At 40.4% G+C, this 16,062-nt stretch overlaps 1 protein-coding gene and 1 long non-coding RNA gene across 5 annotated transcripts in view; both read right to left on the bottom strand.

The window, feature by feature from the left end:
- EDA2R (ectodysplasin A2 receptor) overlaps positions 1-16,062 on the bottom strand; it is a 39,492-nt gene that overhangs the window by 11,070 nt on the left and 12,360 nt on the right. For all 3 annotated transcript variants that reach the window (XM_088129220.1, XM_088129222.1, XM_088129223.1), the window contains exons 5-7: positions 15,538-15,716; positions 9,625-9,710; positions 8,514-8,672 (exon numbers count right to left, since the gene is read on the bottom strand). In XM_088129220.1, coding sequence (XP_087985346.1) covers positions 8,514-8,672; positions 9,625-9,710; positions 15,538-15,716 — 424 coding nt within the window. The remainder of the gene's footprint in view (positions 1-8,513; positions 8,673-9,624; positions 9,711-15,537; positions 15,717-16,062) is intronic.
- On the bottom strand, positions 310-6,969 carry LOC148213976 (uncharacterized). Of its 2 annotated transcripts, XR_015793598.1 has the most exons (3): positions 2,642-6,969; positions 2,095-2,159; positions 310-478 (listed from the first exon to the last, which is right to left on the bottom strand). It is a non-coding gene; the product is annotated as an uncharacterized LOC148213976 (long non-coding RNA). The 2 variants fall into 2 exon arrangements; XR_015793597.1 differs by having other exon boundaries at positions 2,095-6,969.

Genomic DNA, 16,062 nt, shown 5'->3' with positions numbered 1-16,062 from the left:
ATGTTTTTGACTCATTTGTTTAATTGGGTTCTCTTTATTCAGTTTTAGGACTTGTGTGGAGATCATATTGCTTTATTTTATTGATCATGTGCCATCAAGTCATTTTAGACTCCTAGCTACCACACTGATAGATTTTCTCCATGATGATTTATTCTTAACCCGTAAGTCTCCCAATCCTCCACTCATCGCTACTATAACTGAGTCCATCCTCCTTGATGCTGGTCATCCTCATCTTCTCTTTCCTTCCACTTTTCCCAGCATTAGAGCCTTTTCCAGAGAGCAACATCTTCACATATGTCTGCAGTAGAATAATTTGAGCCTGGTCATTTGTGCCTCAAGTGAGACCTCTGGGTTGATTTGCTCAATGACCCATCAGTTTGTTTTCTTGGCTGTCCACGGTATTCTCAGGAGTCTTCTCCAGTACCAAAGTTCAAAGGCATCAATATTTTTCCTACCCTGCCTCTTCAAAGTCCAGCTTCTGCTTCCATAGAGTGTCACAGGGCAAAAGAGAAGAGAATAGAAAGAGTAAAAAGTGCAAGGAAAAAGGAAAAAAAGAGAGAAAAGTAAGAATATAATAAAGAGAAAGAAATATATAAAGAAGTGACTTCCTATGTTCATCACAAATATAAAAAATTTAGTGACTCCTCAACCCCTCTAAGGTTACAAACTATTCTCTCTTCATCCCATATCCCATCTCTTATCTATAGGCAAATCCATAAAACATCATCTTTTCAGTCCTGGTGTCTGCAGAAAGTCTATAAAGGATTGCCAGTAATAACATATCTTGTTTTAACCTTGATCAAATGAACCAACTTTATATTCCTTCCTTTTATTTCTAACAGACTTAATCTTCAGTTAATTCAATTATTATTGTAGGATTTGATTTCTCATTTCTTCTTTATCCCATCACACAGAGTTCTTCAAGCCTCTTTTGTAAATCCAATAAGAAAAAATTATCCAAGTCACTTCCTTGGTTTATCATTTGTATTCCCCTTTTGATTTTTTAAAACATCAGGCAGACATCATGACTGACACTGTTGATACTGTGGCTGCTAATTTCTGGCTCCATTCTTCAAGTCTCCTTTAATACTTTCAGTGTTATGTTTTGCATCATTTTGTCGGTCCCAGTTAATTAACACAAAATGTAAGCTTGTTGTTTTTTTCCCTCTGCCTAGAATCTTTAGTCCCCTCTAGTGTCCAGTTTTTAAAATCTGTCCTGTTTCAGGCCAGCACACACACGCACATGAAGAGGTGATTTCAACACTTTACTAAAAAGTGGCTTGATGTAAATACAAATGCAAACACACACACAATAAAGCAACAAGTCCCAATTGCCTAACAAGCTTGCCTTAGAGAGCACAGTCCAAAAACAGCAGGCAGAGAGAGTAGTCAGGCAAAGTCCAAAGGTCAAAACTGGGTACCAGGTTCACTGGTCAGTCCGTGTCGAGGTATTGAGGTTTGCAGGTCCAAAGTCAAGGTACATGGTTGTTGTCAACAGAGAAGTTGAACTTGCTGCTCCATTTTAATAGAAGCAGCCCCAGTGTAGCTCATTTAGCGGGGTTAGACTCCTTCCTCGTGAGTAATTTCGCAGAGTGCCTTTGTTCTGCTCTCTTTGCAGCCCACTGAGCTCTTGCATTGGGAGGGCACAGTAATTCCTCTCCTTCATCCTTGGAGAGCAGAGACAGCTGTTTCTGCTAATACTAGCCATCCCCACCTCCTCTGCCTGCTCAAACAGCAGCCCACCCGGTGCCTCTCAGCTGATGGCTCCTTGTCTGTGGGTGCGTCTGACACTAACTGCTCATCAGTCTCCTCCTGACTCCAAATCCAAGCCCACCATGACAAAATCATAAAATTACTTATCTTTGTTGTCTTGCAAAAACCAAAACAGATCTATTTCCCTGTTTGTTCTTTATAATTAATTCCAAAATCTTATTGTAAAAGTTTCTATATTCCAAATTTATCTGGACCCTTTGTCCGTTTATAACTTTCTAAGATCAAAATCTTATTTAGCTTTTTGCTGTATATTTCAAATTCTTTAAATTCTTCAGCTTGTGATTAAAATTTTCTTTCATTCAGGATTGAAGGCAAACTCACCTGGCATTTTCAAACTTGTCGTTCTGAAGGTCTCTAACAGCTTAAAAGTAGTTAATAAGCAATTTCTGAAAGTGATTAGAAAGTGAGGTTAGAGAACTTTGTGTCCTTTAAAAGATGCCGACTGCATTGTGAGCAAGATGGCTGTTCCTGTTGTCTCCCAGCGCTCACACCTGTGGGAGACCACTGTCCTGCAGTCTTCTCATGGGAGCAGCTGTCCACAACACATGTGGGCAATCTCCCATCCTCTCCTTATCCAGAGAGGTTCCTTGGTCTTTACTGCAGTCATCAGCTGTCAGCCTTACAAGGTAGACCAGATAGGAAACACGATCAGTTCAGCTAATTCTACTTTACGGTAAGATTACATTAACAGAATCTTGCAAGTCTGAAAGTACAATTCTCCTCCCATCTCCTTTACCCCTGAGAAATTAGGGTCTCTCCTAAGCCTCTTGGCCCACCCACTATCCAGCTGCAGACTATGCTGACTCTCATCTGACTGTTCTCTAGATAGCATCTCTGGGCCCAGTCTCCCAAGGTCATTCCCACATACCATTACATTGGCTCCGCTTTTGCTGAGACATCTTCAGTCCACCATTCCTCCCTGGAAGCCTCCAACTGCTGGTACTATTGTTTATTGTTGATGGCTGATCCTAAAAGGCAGAAGCTATTGGAGTTTACTTCCAGTGAGGCTGGAGAATTGACGCTTGCGCTTCAGGGGAGACATTGTGGCCGAAAGGCAGCTGGATGTAGGATCCAGACTGCCCATAATACTCTCTGGATAAAAGAGAGATCTTGAGATTACCCTCGTGCATTCTGGACAGCTGTTTTTTTTTTGGGTGGCAGCAGAAAGTGCTGGTTTTACAGCCACTTGCGATTAGCTGGGAGTCATGGGTTTCATCATGCTCTGAGCCATTAATGTAGCCTTTTAAGGACTTAAAGTTCATCCAAACCTCATCTTTTTAATCACCTTGGAGTTTTTTTTCTTACTGTTTTGTTAAGATTGAAAAACTTTGAGCCACAAGTTGGATATTCGCTGGGTGATTTCTCTTCAATCCATTTAAAAAGAAAGAAAAATTATGTGTTTCCAGCTTTGTAAGATCTTTATTTTTTGTAATATATAATAAAGGGGAAATTATAGTGTTGTTCTTTGGAAAGTTTTTAAATGCTGAGGATTTGGGTGAAATTGATTTAAAGAAAGACTTGGAAGTTAATTAAAAAGATTCTCTCGTGTGGGAAAGTACTTTATGTTTACATTTCAACCTGATAATAAAGCCTTGAAGGTTAATCACTAGAGAGCACTTTTATAAATTCCTTATAAAAGGAAACATTTTATAAATTGGTTCAAGAAATGCTTGGAATATTTAACCCCATATTGGAACCAAAAGTTGCTACTGAAGATAATCAAATTCCTTAGAAAATAACTGAAATGGGTTTTAAGGTGAACTTAATTATAACCTATAAGAGATGGAAATACTGGATTTACAAATGGAATTGGATGATCATTTGAAAATTTAAAAAGATATACAAATTCTATATCAAAAGAGGGATGTGGATTACCTGTTTAAATTGGAATATAAGAGACTCATAGGAGTGGCTACATTGAAAATACATATGGACTTTGATAAAGATGACAAGGACTTTGACAGAAGAGACAAAGATAATAGAAGCAGACAGATGTTAGAACTTTATCTATGGGATTTAAGGATTGATGAGAGGAAGAAAAAAAATACAAAACTGGTTTATTTGATTATGGTTAAGTAATGGGTTGTTATTTTTTTGTGACGTTTAATGGTTTCTTTGACTGGATAAGTCATTTTTGGAAATGTCCAATTGAGTGTAATGGATTAGTTTGTAATTTTTATGTTACTATTTTTAGTATACAAATAAGGGATTGTTTCTGGTAATGTTTAACACGTTTTATTTTTCTGTAATGTTTAATTGTTAATTGGGATAAATAATGGGTTGCTATCTCAGGTGATTAGTGGTTAATTCTTTTGTTCATTTGTAACATTTAATTGTCAACTGGAATGAGATTTTGATTATTAAAGGAGGGATTGGGGGATTATGTTTAAATGGAAAGAGCGACTAAATGCTTATGTTGCTAGTTATGTCTGTTAATCTTTACACCTTTTGTTGATTAATAAGGACAGCTGAGGATTTAGAGGTGGGTTTATAGAAAAATGGAGTGAAGTATGGAATGAAGATGTATTTGGTTGTATTATAAGAGACAGTGATAAGTTGTTAATGTTGTATATACTTGCTGGGGATGAAAGGAGAAGTTTCTTATTACTTTTTGGGTTTTTTTTTTCTTTTTCTTTGCACTTTCTTATATTATTGTTAATGTATTTTTGTATTTGGTTTTTGTATTAGTTTTATCTGTTTTATATAATCTTCAATAAAATTATCTAATAAAAGGCAGAAGCTCTCCACTACTTTGATATCTTCATTGTTAATTCTAAGGCTGGTTGTTCTACCTTTTGTCATTAGTTTGGTCTAAAATATAATTTTACTCCCATTTTTTCACTGCACTCTCTTTTAGTACTAGAGCTTACAGATCCTTTGCATTTTTGGCTATCAGGATAGTGGCATCAGCATAGCACAGGTTATTGGTGTTTCTTCCTCCAATTTTAAAACTATGCATATCTTCTTCCAATCCAGCTTCCCTTAACATATATTTCACATATAAACTGAAAAAATAAGGAGAGAGTATGCAGCCTTGTCACATTCCTTTGCCAACCTGGAGCCAGTCAAACATGCCTTGTTCTGTCTGTACTGTGGCTTCCTGACCTGTATATAAGTTTCTCATGAGAACAATGAAATATTCTGGGAATCCCATTCTTCTGAGCACTTTCTACAGCTTGACATGATTGACACAAGTGAAGGCTTTTCTATAATCAATGAAGCACATGCTGACTTCTTTTTGGTATTCTTGGGTTTCTCAATTATCCAGCATGCGTCAGCAATAATATCTCGGGTACCTGAGACTTTTTTAAAGCCAGCTTGAACATCTGGCATCTCTTTTTCTATGTAGGCCTCTAATCCGTGTTGGAAGATCCTAAGCATTATTTTGTTAGCATGTGAAATTAAGGATACTGTACGGTAGTTTGCACACTCTGTTAAGTCTCCTTTTTTTTGGTATTGGGATGTAGACTGACCTTTTCCAATTTGTTGGCCACTGGGTTGTTCTCCAGATTTGCTGGCATAGCTTGGTTGGAATCTTGACTGATTCTTCTTCCATTGCTTGCCGTATTTCAGTGGTTATATCCATCAGTTCCTGTAGCCTTCTGACTTGGTAATGACCGAAGTTTGTCTTCTAGTACTAGAGGTTCTTGTAAGCAAGGAATATCTTCTAAGATATCTTCGATATTGACATCTCTACTGTATAGTGTTTCTGTATACTCCTTCCATCTCCTTTTGATCTCCTTTGAATGGGTTACCATCTGTCCATTGGCATCCTTTAGCATACCAATTTGAGGTTGGAACCTCCTTCTGAATTCAGAGATCTTTTGAGAGACTTTCCTTGTTTTTCCATGTTTCCATCTTCTATGTCTCTATAGATGTTGTTGTAATAGTGCTTCTTGTCTCTTCTAACAGCTCTCTGAAACTCTTGGTTAAGTTCCTTTCTGAGATTCTTGTCTTTCCTGGCTTTGGCTTCTCTTCTCTTCTTGGCAATTTCCATGGTTTGTTCTGACATCCAGTTTGCTTTCTTCTCTTTCTTCATTTTTGGCAGTCTCTTTTCAAATTCATCCTTAACTTCTTTTTTGTTCCATAATTCCTCTGGTTCTCTATCAATGAAGTTCAGGACTTCACAGTGATTTCTGATGGTCTCCTTGAAAATGGTGGGTATGTGTTCAAGAACATATTGTGGAAACTGTCTTTCTTAAGTAGCTTAACTTGGAGCTTGCGCATAAGCATTTCCTGATCGGTTCCACAGTTAGCACCTGGCCATGTTTTTGATACTATAATGGAGCTCCTCCACCTCCTGTTAGCAATAATGTAGCCAATTTGATTTCTGTATACTCCATCTGGTGATATCCAAGTATAGGGGGATTGTTTTGGTTGTTTGAAGACAGTGTTAGCTATGAAGAAATCACTGGAGTAGCAGTCTCCTACTTGGTTTCAGTTTCCTAAGCCATACAATCTAATTACATTTTCCTCTCTTGGGTTTCCAACTTTGGCATTCCAGTCTCTGATCACAAGCAGCACATCTTGCTTGCATGTTCTGTCGATTTCAAGTTGAACTTGATTGTTGAAGTTATTAACTTCCTCTCCTACATCAGTGGCTGGAGCATAAACTTAAATGATCGTCATATTAAAAGTTTGTCTGTGAAGTCTAACTGATATTATTTGGTCATTGATTGCATTGTTAGCCAAGTACTGCTCTGGCTATATAACCTTCCTAACTTGAAAAGCAACACTGTTCCTTCTTTGTTTTTCATGTCCTGAGTAATAAACTGTGTGATCTTCTGACTGAAAGTGTCTGATCCCAGTCCATCTCAATTTGCTGATGCCTAAAATGTCAATCTGTAGTAATTTCATTTCATCTTTTACTGTGTTGATCTTTCCTGTGTTCTTGCTTCTTACGTTCCATGTTCCCACTGTAATTCTGTCTTTGCAGCTTCAGATTTTCTTTTCCTGAATGGCAACATCACCAACTAGACATCCCAAAGACTTTAATCTAGCCACATCATAAGCACCATTAGTACTCCAAAAGATCCTCAGTTCTTCCTCAGTAGCATGCTGATATTTATTTATTTATGTATTCTGCATATTTATGCAGAAATATTGAAAATTCAAAAGGATTCACAAACTTTTTAGTATCACTGTATGAAATTGGCAGTCGCTCCCAAGTGTACAAGAGCAGAGAGCTGTACTTTCCTGGCCTGAGTCTAAACAAAGACAACAGAAATAATATTGTGCTTGCTTGCTGTCCATCATCTGAGATCTCCTTAATTGTCTGAGGGGCCCCTTTCAGAGCTCTTGGGAGAGGGGCCTGCAAAGCTTCCTGACCCCACATCCTTGAAACAAATGAGTCACTTGCTTGCTCCATGGCCTGTAGATCCACAGCTGTGGCATTTCATAGCAGAGTCAAGGGTGTGGATTTTAGCTATGCAGGATCAGGCTGTATGCCTGAGAGCGCCATATTAAAAACAGAAACTTAGGTTCCTCTTTCTCTGCTTCTCTCCTGGTGACAGATATCTTTTGACTGCTCCAAATTGCATGGATTCTCCAGCACTGGATTCCAAGGAAACCATCAGGAAGGGGGACTATGGGAGAAAAGGGGCTGTAAAACCTCTTCTGCTAGCCATTTCTCCCTTGTCTCAACTATTCCAGTCAGTATCTGTTATCATACAACATTGGAACAGCTCTTCCAAATTATCTGGGGTACCTTGTCTCATCAGTTCAGCTGTCAGTTCGTCAGCAAGTCCTTTCCTAAACTGGTCAACCAGAGCCAAATCATTCCATCCCACATCTCTGGCCAGTAATTTAAAATCCAGTATGTACACCCATATTCTACCCTGACCTTGCATGAGTTTGCAAATTTCACAGTTAGTGGTCCCATCTCATGGGATCGCCGAAGCACCTTAAAGCTTTGCATTAAGTTTTGATAATTGTTTAGTCCAGGGTCACTGGCCTAAATGATAGGTATGACCTATTTGGCTGCTCCTTGTTTCAGCACATTCTGCACAAATGTCACTTTGACGCACTCTGTGGGAAACCCACCATACACAGTTCACACTGAATCATGAAAGTCCAGAATTGGTCTTGGTCTTCTCCAAAGCTCTCTGGTAACTCCCAGGGGAATGCAGAAATACTGGCTATGCTGCAGGCTAGGGTAAACTCTGTTCCAACTGTTGTGTTAGCTGCGTTATGGAACATTCTAAGTTATTATTTGTAAATCTGCCTGTTGCTGGTGTAACAAAGCTGCAGTAAGGTGCTCGGTGTACAGCGGTATACTCTGAGGATCGGAGGCCATCTCTATCAACGAATGTGAGATTTTCAGCTTCTCTTGAAAGAGAGTATAAGACTTGCAAAATGTATGACAGCCCTACTAGGCAGGCCAGACCAGGAAATCACCTCCACAGGAAAGCAGAAACAGTCTCTTATCGAGACTGGCTGTAACAGAACCTTGCAAGTCTGTTTGTCCAGTATCTCCTCCCCCTTTTTATAATCCAGTGAGTGAGGGAGGCATCTGGCTGAGCCACTTCCAAATACGATCTCATTTCTCAGGACTTAAAAATGTTTCAGCCTCTTTTGCCTAGGTAACATTCTTGCGTGTTTCTGTCAAGATCATCTTCCTTCCTCTGTACAAGACTAGAAAGCATATTGTTGAGGCAGAGAAAACCTTAGTCAGAGGGAGACCCGTTTCCCTTAGCAAGACTAGGGAAAGGACGGGCAAGCTGCACACAGGACTAACTCACCATGCTGGCACTGGCTCTTCCAGAACTGTTGGCAGTAGAGGATGGAGATGGTTAGCAGGACCAATGCCAGGAGTACCAGGGCACTGCTTGTTAGCACCACCAAAACCAAATCTTGTCCAGGATCAGTGGAACTTTCTTCTAAGTGAATTCTAGGAAGGCCTACCAAGATAATAAAAAAAAATCATTCAAAGCAGGAAGGAGCAGATGCTTTTCTTCTGTTTGGTGGGCAACAAATCCCAGTTAAGAACCTGTCTTTGGCTGGACAGGATGTGTGGTCCATAATGCAGAATGGAACATTTCCATCTCCCAAGTGCAAAGTGACATTTGCTGCAGGCCTTAATCTCTCAAGGAGAAGCAACTAGATGTTCTAATTTCCAAGTAATTAGCAACTGCAGATGTTCCCTTTGCTGCACCTTTCCTAAGTTGCAAACCAGATAGGCCTGCTTTGCTCTTGTGAGTGCACAGCTACTAAAAACCTTCCAGTCTTTCTACCAAGAGGACAGTGTAAAGCAGGACTTAGCACGCCTTGCAGTTAAATTGGAATATATTGGTAGTTAAGAATAAATGAAAGTATTTGAAGCAGGGCAATGAAAATTCTTTACAGGCAGAAAATATGTGCTTGGAAACTGAAATCACCGTTACAAAAACTTCTAATAAATAGATGTTTCTAGCCCTCTTGACTGGAACAACACCTCAAAATGCCACCAAGTCTCAAAGGAAATGAAGCCAGGCAGCTTTGGTTGGATTTTCTTGTACTGATCAGAAGTCAGCATTTATAGGCTGTGCAGAGTTTCTACATGTCTCACAAGGCTAACAGGAGCAGATTATTATAGAAAATAAAACAGAATGTGTAATTTACCCAGTGTGCATCCTGAGGCATCCATAATAAACATCAGTGGTGTCAGAATCATGACCTCATTTGCTCTTCCCCCCCCCCGATGCCAGTGCAACATTTGCAGAATCAAGCTTCCCTGATACGCAATTTTTGTAGGCACAGAGTGCAAATACGCTGCAAGCCTCATTCTTGCTGCAACGTAGAATTATATTAGAAATATGTGGCTTGGAGCATAAGGAGGACAAGCAGCTCCTAGAGGTCCCAGTTAGTACATACACTGTTGTTCAGAAGATGGGGTCTGCTTCGTGCAGGGCACACATTCAAGGTCCTGGGATCCACCAATCTGAGTTTTACTGTAGAAGCTATCAAGAGAAAGAAAAATGGGCCGATATTTAATAAGGAGGAGCTGCAACGAGCTGCTTATCACATGAACAGGGCAAGGGGCACAGGATGCTTCCCAAGGGCTTACTGGCTATAACATCCATTTTTTTTTTTTATCCACACTCAATCATTACCAATTCTTCAATTGAAGTCCCTGCAGTTTTCATGGCAAGGTCTTTCGAAAGTGGTTTGCCATTGCCTCCTTCCTAGAGCAGAGCCCAGCTGGCGGTCGCAGGAGGCGGGGTTTCCGTTGCTTCGCGCCCTTTTCGGGCGAGCGTGGCTTCCGCGCTACCGGCAACTGCTCCCGTCTCCTTTGCAAGGGGCTGCCAGCATTTTCCTCCCACCAGGGTGAGAGTCCCCATTTATCTACTCACGTAAGTTTTTGAGCTGCTGGGTTGGCAGGAGCTGGGGAGGCAGCAGGAGCTCGCTCTGCCGCGCGGAGCTGGGCTCGAACTGCTGAAGTGTCGACCATTTCTGGCCAGCAATTTTCAGCGTCATTAAGCTGCTGCGCCACCGCATCCCCCTAAGATCCATTACTCTTAAATAATACTGCACCCTGGTTCCTTGTTCCTCTTACTGCTGCTGCACTGAGGACCAATTCATACACTGAAACTGTTTCCAATATGCCTGAATACTTAATCATGTGCAGAGTTCACAATCCATAACTAATTCAACAAAACAAATAAATCTAGCTCATATTTAATGTACCAAAGAGCAGCCCAAAATGGACTAAATTAGCAATGAGGTACCAACATGAAAGTGCAGAAGACAGGCATGAGAAATAAGTGAATAACTGGTTTTATCCCTGCTCCCATGTTCATTTGCTTTTTTCTGAGCTCAACCAGTTCTCAGCATGCAGTTGTTACTCCTTATGGTGCAAGGACCTTAGGCATGTGGAAAAGCAGGATTATGAGCAGCCTACATAGCAAACTAACCATCTTCTGAACATGATCCTGGATTCCCTGATTTGACACCGCTGCCACACAAGCCTGGGAATTTTGTTTATTCTTTCATCAAAAATCCTATTTTTCCCCACAAAAAATACCTTGTGATGTCAGTTGGGCTGAGAGAGAGTGCCTGGTTCAAAGTCACCCGAGACGTTTCTGTGGGTGAGGATGGACTAGAACCTAAGTCTCCAGTCAGTCTAAAACCTTCACCACCATATGGTCTCTCATCAAGAAAGAATAATTACCTGCTACACCTAGGATCCCCCTCAAGCTCTGCTATGCTGCTTCATCGAGGCAGGGGGATGTTCCTGGGAGAGATGAATGAAGAGCACCAACAACACAGCCAAGAATATATACTCCCAATAGGGTCACCCAAGATGCGAAGGACGTTCTAGCTGCCCAGCTAAAGCAAACATATACCAATACTGAGCAGCAGCAATATAGCAAAAGGTTGGAGGCAAATGATCACTTTAGCGACAATGGCTAACCCTTCATTTCATACTGCATGGGAAAAGACAATGGTAAACCACTCCAAGAAAATTTTACCAAGAAAATCATATGGTTAAATAATAAAAAGAGATTGACAATATCGTGCCAGATGATGGCCCCTCATGTCAGATGGCATTCAACATGCTACTAAGGAAGAGATGAGGATCCTCTGGAATACTAATCATGTTTAGAAAATCCAAAATTGAAAGACAAAATTATAGTGGGCACATGGAACATAAGAAGAATGAATATGGAAAAGCTTAACACAGTGAAAGATGAAATGAATTGACCACACATTGACATCTTAGGCATTAGCAAATTAAGATGTACTAGAATTGGAAGTACTGCTTACTACTCAGGACGTGAAAAACAAAGAAGGAACAGTATTGCTTTCATAGGAAGGATACAGCAAGAACAGAACTTAGGTACAAAGCAGTCGCTTTGACTTTGCCGACAACTCTTTAATAAGACAATTATTCAAGTTTATGCTCTAATCACTGATGCGGAAGAAGAGGAGGATAATGAGTTTTATGATCAATTTGAAATCAACAGAACTGCTTGTGATTGGAGACTGGAATGCCAAAGTTGAAAATATTGAGGAGGAAAATATAGTTGACTTGTATGGCCTAGGAAACCAAAATGAAGCATGAGAACAACATACCAGTTTCTGTCAATGCAATGACTTCTTTATTCCCAACACAGTCTTCCAACAACCAAAACAATGCCTATATATACCATGGTCCTTTAAAGTGTGTGAACCCCTTTGAATTTTCAATATTTCAGAATAAATATGACTTAAAGCATGATCTGTTCTCCACACATGTCCTAAAACTAGATAAAAGATCAATTAAACAAATGAGTCAAAAACATTATACTTGTTCATTGATTGATTGAGGAAAATGATCCAAAGCAGGATTGAGATTTGGGTGCTTTGGCTGCCAGCAGGCATTTATGACCATTGCAGTGTCATGTGGTCACATGATCATCATTTGCACCCTTCACAGCTGGTTTCTGACAAGCAGAGTCAATGGAGAAGCTGAAAGTAAAATTGCATGTCATGGTCACATCATGTCTCATTTAACTACCATGTCCCTTAGCAACGGAGTTGCCAGTCCCAATTGTGGTCATTAAGTGAGGACTACCCATATTAGAAAAGACAAGAAGCGGTATTACAGCAATATTTATAAAGATGGAAACAGATACAGAAAAACAAGTTAATCTTCCAAAAGATTTCCAAATTCAAAAGGACATTCCAACCTCAAATTTACATGCTAAAGGATGCCAGTCGACATTTTCAACTGCTTGCAAGAAAATCAAAGGTGGAAAAAATATATTGAAATTCTGTAGAGTAGAGATGACAATATCCAAGATACAATATTCCCTACTTACAAGAACCTCTAGTACTAGAAGATGAAGTTAGATCAGCAGACTGGATGTTGTTAACACATTGGAAGGCTACAGGAATTGATTAAATAGCTACAGAAATATGGCAAGTAACAGAAGAAGAATCTGCAATGGTTCTAATCAAATTGTGCTGGCAAATCTGGAAAATAACACAGTTGCCAACAAATTGGAAGAGGTCAGTCTACATGCAAACACCAAAGAAGAGAGACTTAACAGAGTGTGCCATCTATAATACAATATCCTTAATTTCACATGCTAGTAAAATAATACTGAGGATCATCCAACACAGATTAGAGCCCTACAAGGAAAGAAAGATGCCAGATGTTCAAGCTGACTTTACAAAAGGCTGAGGAACACAAGATATTATTGCTGATGTACACTGGATAATATAGAAAGCCAAAGAATACAAAGAAGAAGTCAGTATGTGCTTCATTGATTATAGAAAGGCTTCAACTGTGATGAACTGTGGAATATGCTTAGAAAAATTGGAATCCCAGAATATCTTATTATCCTCATGTGAAACCTACAGACAAGATAGAAGGCCACAGTCTGGACCAAACATGGCAAAACAGACTGGCTCAAGGTTGGCAAACAAGTGAGACAAGACTGTATACTGTTCCCTTATTTACTCAACCCAATATGAAATATATATATATTGAGGGAAGCTGGACTAGAAGATGAGCATCTTTTAAAACTGCAGGAAGAAATATCAATAACCTGCCCTATGCTGATGACGCCACTCTGATAAATGAAAATGAAAATGATCTGCAAGCTCTAGTAATGAAAGTCAAGGAACCGTGGAAAAAAAAACAGGATTAAGATAAAATATAAAGAAAAGCAATCAAATGACAACAGGTATAGCAACTAGCCTTAGAACTGACAGTGAAGACACTGACAGGATGGATCACTTCTGCCTTTTAGGATTGACTATCAATAGTAAATCATCCAGAGGTCAAGCAATATGCCACGGATTAGCACTTGATAGAATAGCAGTGAAGGCTCTGCAAAGAATATTCAGATATTGTGATGTGTCTATACCTACAAAGATCAGAATCATGCAGGGAATGGTTTTCCCTGTGACACTCTATAGAAGTGAAAACTGGACTTTGAACAAGCAGGATAGAAAGAGTATTGATGCTTTTGATCATTTGGTGTTGGAGAAGACTCTTGAAAATACTATGGATAGCCAAGAAAACAAATCAATCCTAAAACAAACCAATCCAGAGGTTCTCATTTGAGGTACAAACAACTAGACTCAAATTTTTCCTGAAGAAATCTGTAATATTGAGAAAGGCGGAAGGAAAGAAAAAAGAGAACGACCAACAGAAGGTGAATGGACTCCACTACAGTGGTAATTCCCCTCTGGAATACCTGAAGTTGAGGACAGATCATCCTGGAGAAAATCCCTATATGGTCACTAAGACCAACTTGATGATACAAAATCATCACACCTGTGATGTAAGGGAATCCAGGACCACATCCCCAAGTGCAGAGATGTCTAATAACATAGGAAAACCTTTCACAGGATCCACCATGGGGCTTTCAACCTTTTTCATTTTAGGAAGGTCTCATGAGTGGCTCTTCAGCTTGGCATGTGGCAAAGGATTCTGAGGTAACTCAATACAAGGCTGGGGCCAGCCTACAAGTTTCCACTCTGCTTGCTGTGAATGGAGGGTGTGCCACAGACCACCACCACCCCGCCCCCCGTCAGCCTTTCAAGATAAGCAAGGTCAGGAAACCACAAGAAATACTCTGTTGATATAAGCTATAGTAACAGAATTTTGAAAGCCTGATTGTTCTTCTCTTACCCTCTCTCTTATACTAAAGAGAGTCAAGGCAAGGCATTGGGGGGTTTCTTTCTCACCCCTCCCTGAGGCTAAGCTCATAGTTTCCTAATGGCTGCCACATATCTTCTTCAAAGCTATCTTTGTACTTCTCTACCCTCCCTCCCCATTCGCCAGTGGTGGTCCAAAGAGTGTGAAGAGCCAGGAGTCACACCCAGCTGAAGCTATTAATCATCCAACACCCTAAGCAGCTAGAGGACTGCAACCACTTTCAAGAAACCTTTCTTATATTGATTGGGGATGATGGGAGTTGTCCTGAAGCCCATTTAAAATCCTTCCATTTGGGGAAGGTTGTGGAGAAGGGTAGGAAATCAGTTTGCCCACAAAGCTGTCCAACCTGTATCTTAAGAGTTCACCATGCCGCCGTGTTCTATGAGTGGTGAAGCATGTGTCCATCACTAAATCTTAAGTTATATTGAGAACCATCCCTGGAAAGCAGCACTGACACCTCACAACAAGTGATTTAGCAGAAAATCCAGGCAATTCCTTTAATTCCTTATTTTGGGTGCTAGACCATCCTGCAAGATCCTGCACTTGGGACCAGAGCCTGAAAAAATGACTGATTGTAGAGATGCAAGAGAAATGCAAGAGAGTTATCTAGGGAAAAGAGGCTGAAGCATTTTTTTAAATCCAGAGCAACAAAATAACATTGAGAAGCAGATCAGGCAGACACCTCCCTGATTCACTGGAGTATAAGAAGGGGGAGGGGGTATAGCCCGATCAGACGGGGAAGATTCTGTTGTTGTAACCAATCTCAGTCAAAGTCGTTTCAGCCTTCCTGGGAGTTGATTTTCTGCTCTGGTGTACCTGGTGAGGCTGACACTGACTCAGAATTCCTGCTATGACCTTCTGCTCAGTAATATCACTTTCACTGAAATGCTGGTACAGAGAGCAGACTTGCCTCTCAAAGGATCCCTCCCCCCCACCCCCTTGATGACTAAACTGACATTCTTGGTGATGCTCTTAAAAAGAAATTCTACAGGGTGACTTATTCATTGATCAAATTAATATCCTGCCATAACCATAAATGGACTCTCAACAGCTACCAAATTCTGCATTTAATTTTTTAGGCCTTGTTTTGATGGAAGGTTCCCCGTGGCGCCTGTAGAGCTGGACAGCCTTACCCAGGGAAGCACTCTCCACAGGTGGCATCGGAGGTTGTGCTGCAGTTGAATTTCTGGGCCCGATTGATAAGCGAGCAAGAGAGGCAGGATTTGCAGCCATGATGTCCCCATCTGTCCTTGAACTTCCTGGGCTGGCACGGAGTGCATTGAGCGCTTCTCCCTTCCCCATAACCACACTCCTGCAAGACAGCCACATACCCAAGACTGTTGTTCTGTTTACACACATAGAAAAATCACTGCAGAAAGAGAGAACTGGTTTATACGAAGGAGCTTTCATATATGAAATGCCACCCACTATCTTTTCAGAGGTGATGATCTTCCACCTATTCCAGTGAGAGTAACTTAGCACCAAAGTTCTCACAAAATCTGTTCATCATTACCAACCTGTCTAGCACACCCAGGTTTTTCTTTTCTACCCCAGTTCACTGTTGTCTCTTCATCTGGCTAAAAATGCCCACCGCCACCACCATCTGCCCCTACTACTGTATTCTCAGCAAATAAAACATCTAAACCTGTTTTAAAGCT

This window comes from Python bivittatus, unplaced genomic scaffold (assembly GCF_059951505.1).
Source record: "Python bivittatus isolate LINGU-HERP-01145 unplaced genomic scaffold, Pbiv_v1 ctg000790_np1212, whole genome shotgun sequence".
Taxonomy (NCBI): Eukaryota; Metazoa; Chordata; class Lepidosauria; order Squamata; family Pythonidae; genus Python; species Python bivittatus.
The sequence above is the reverse complement of the archived record's forward strand: the minus strand, read 5'-3'. Positions and strand labels throughout refer to the sequence as shown.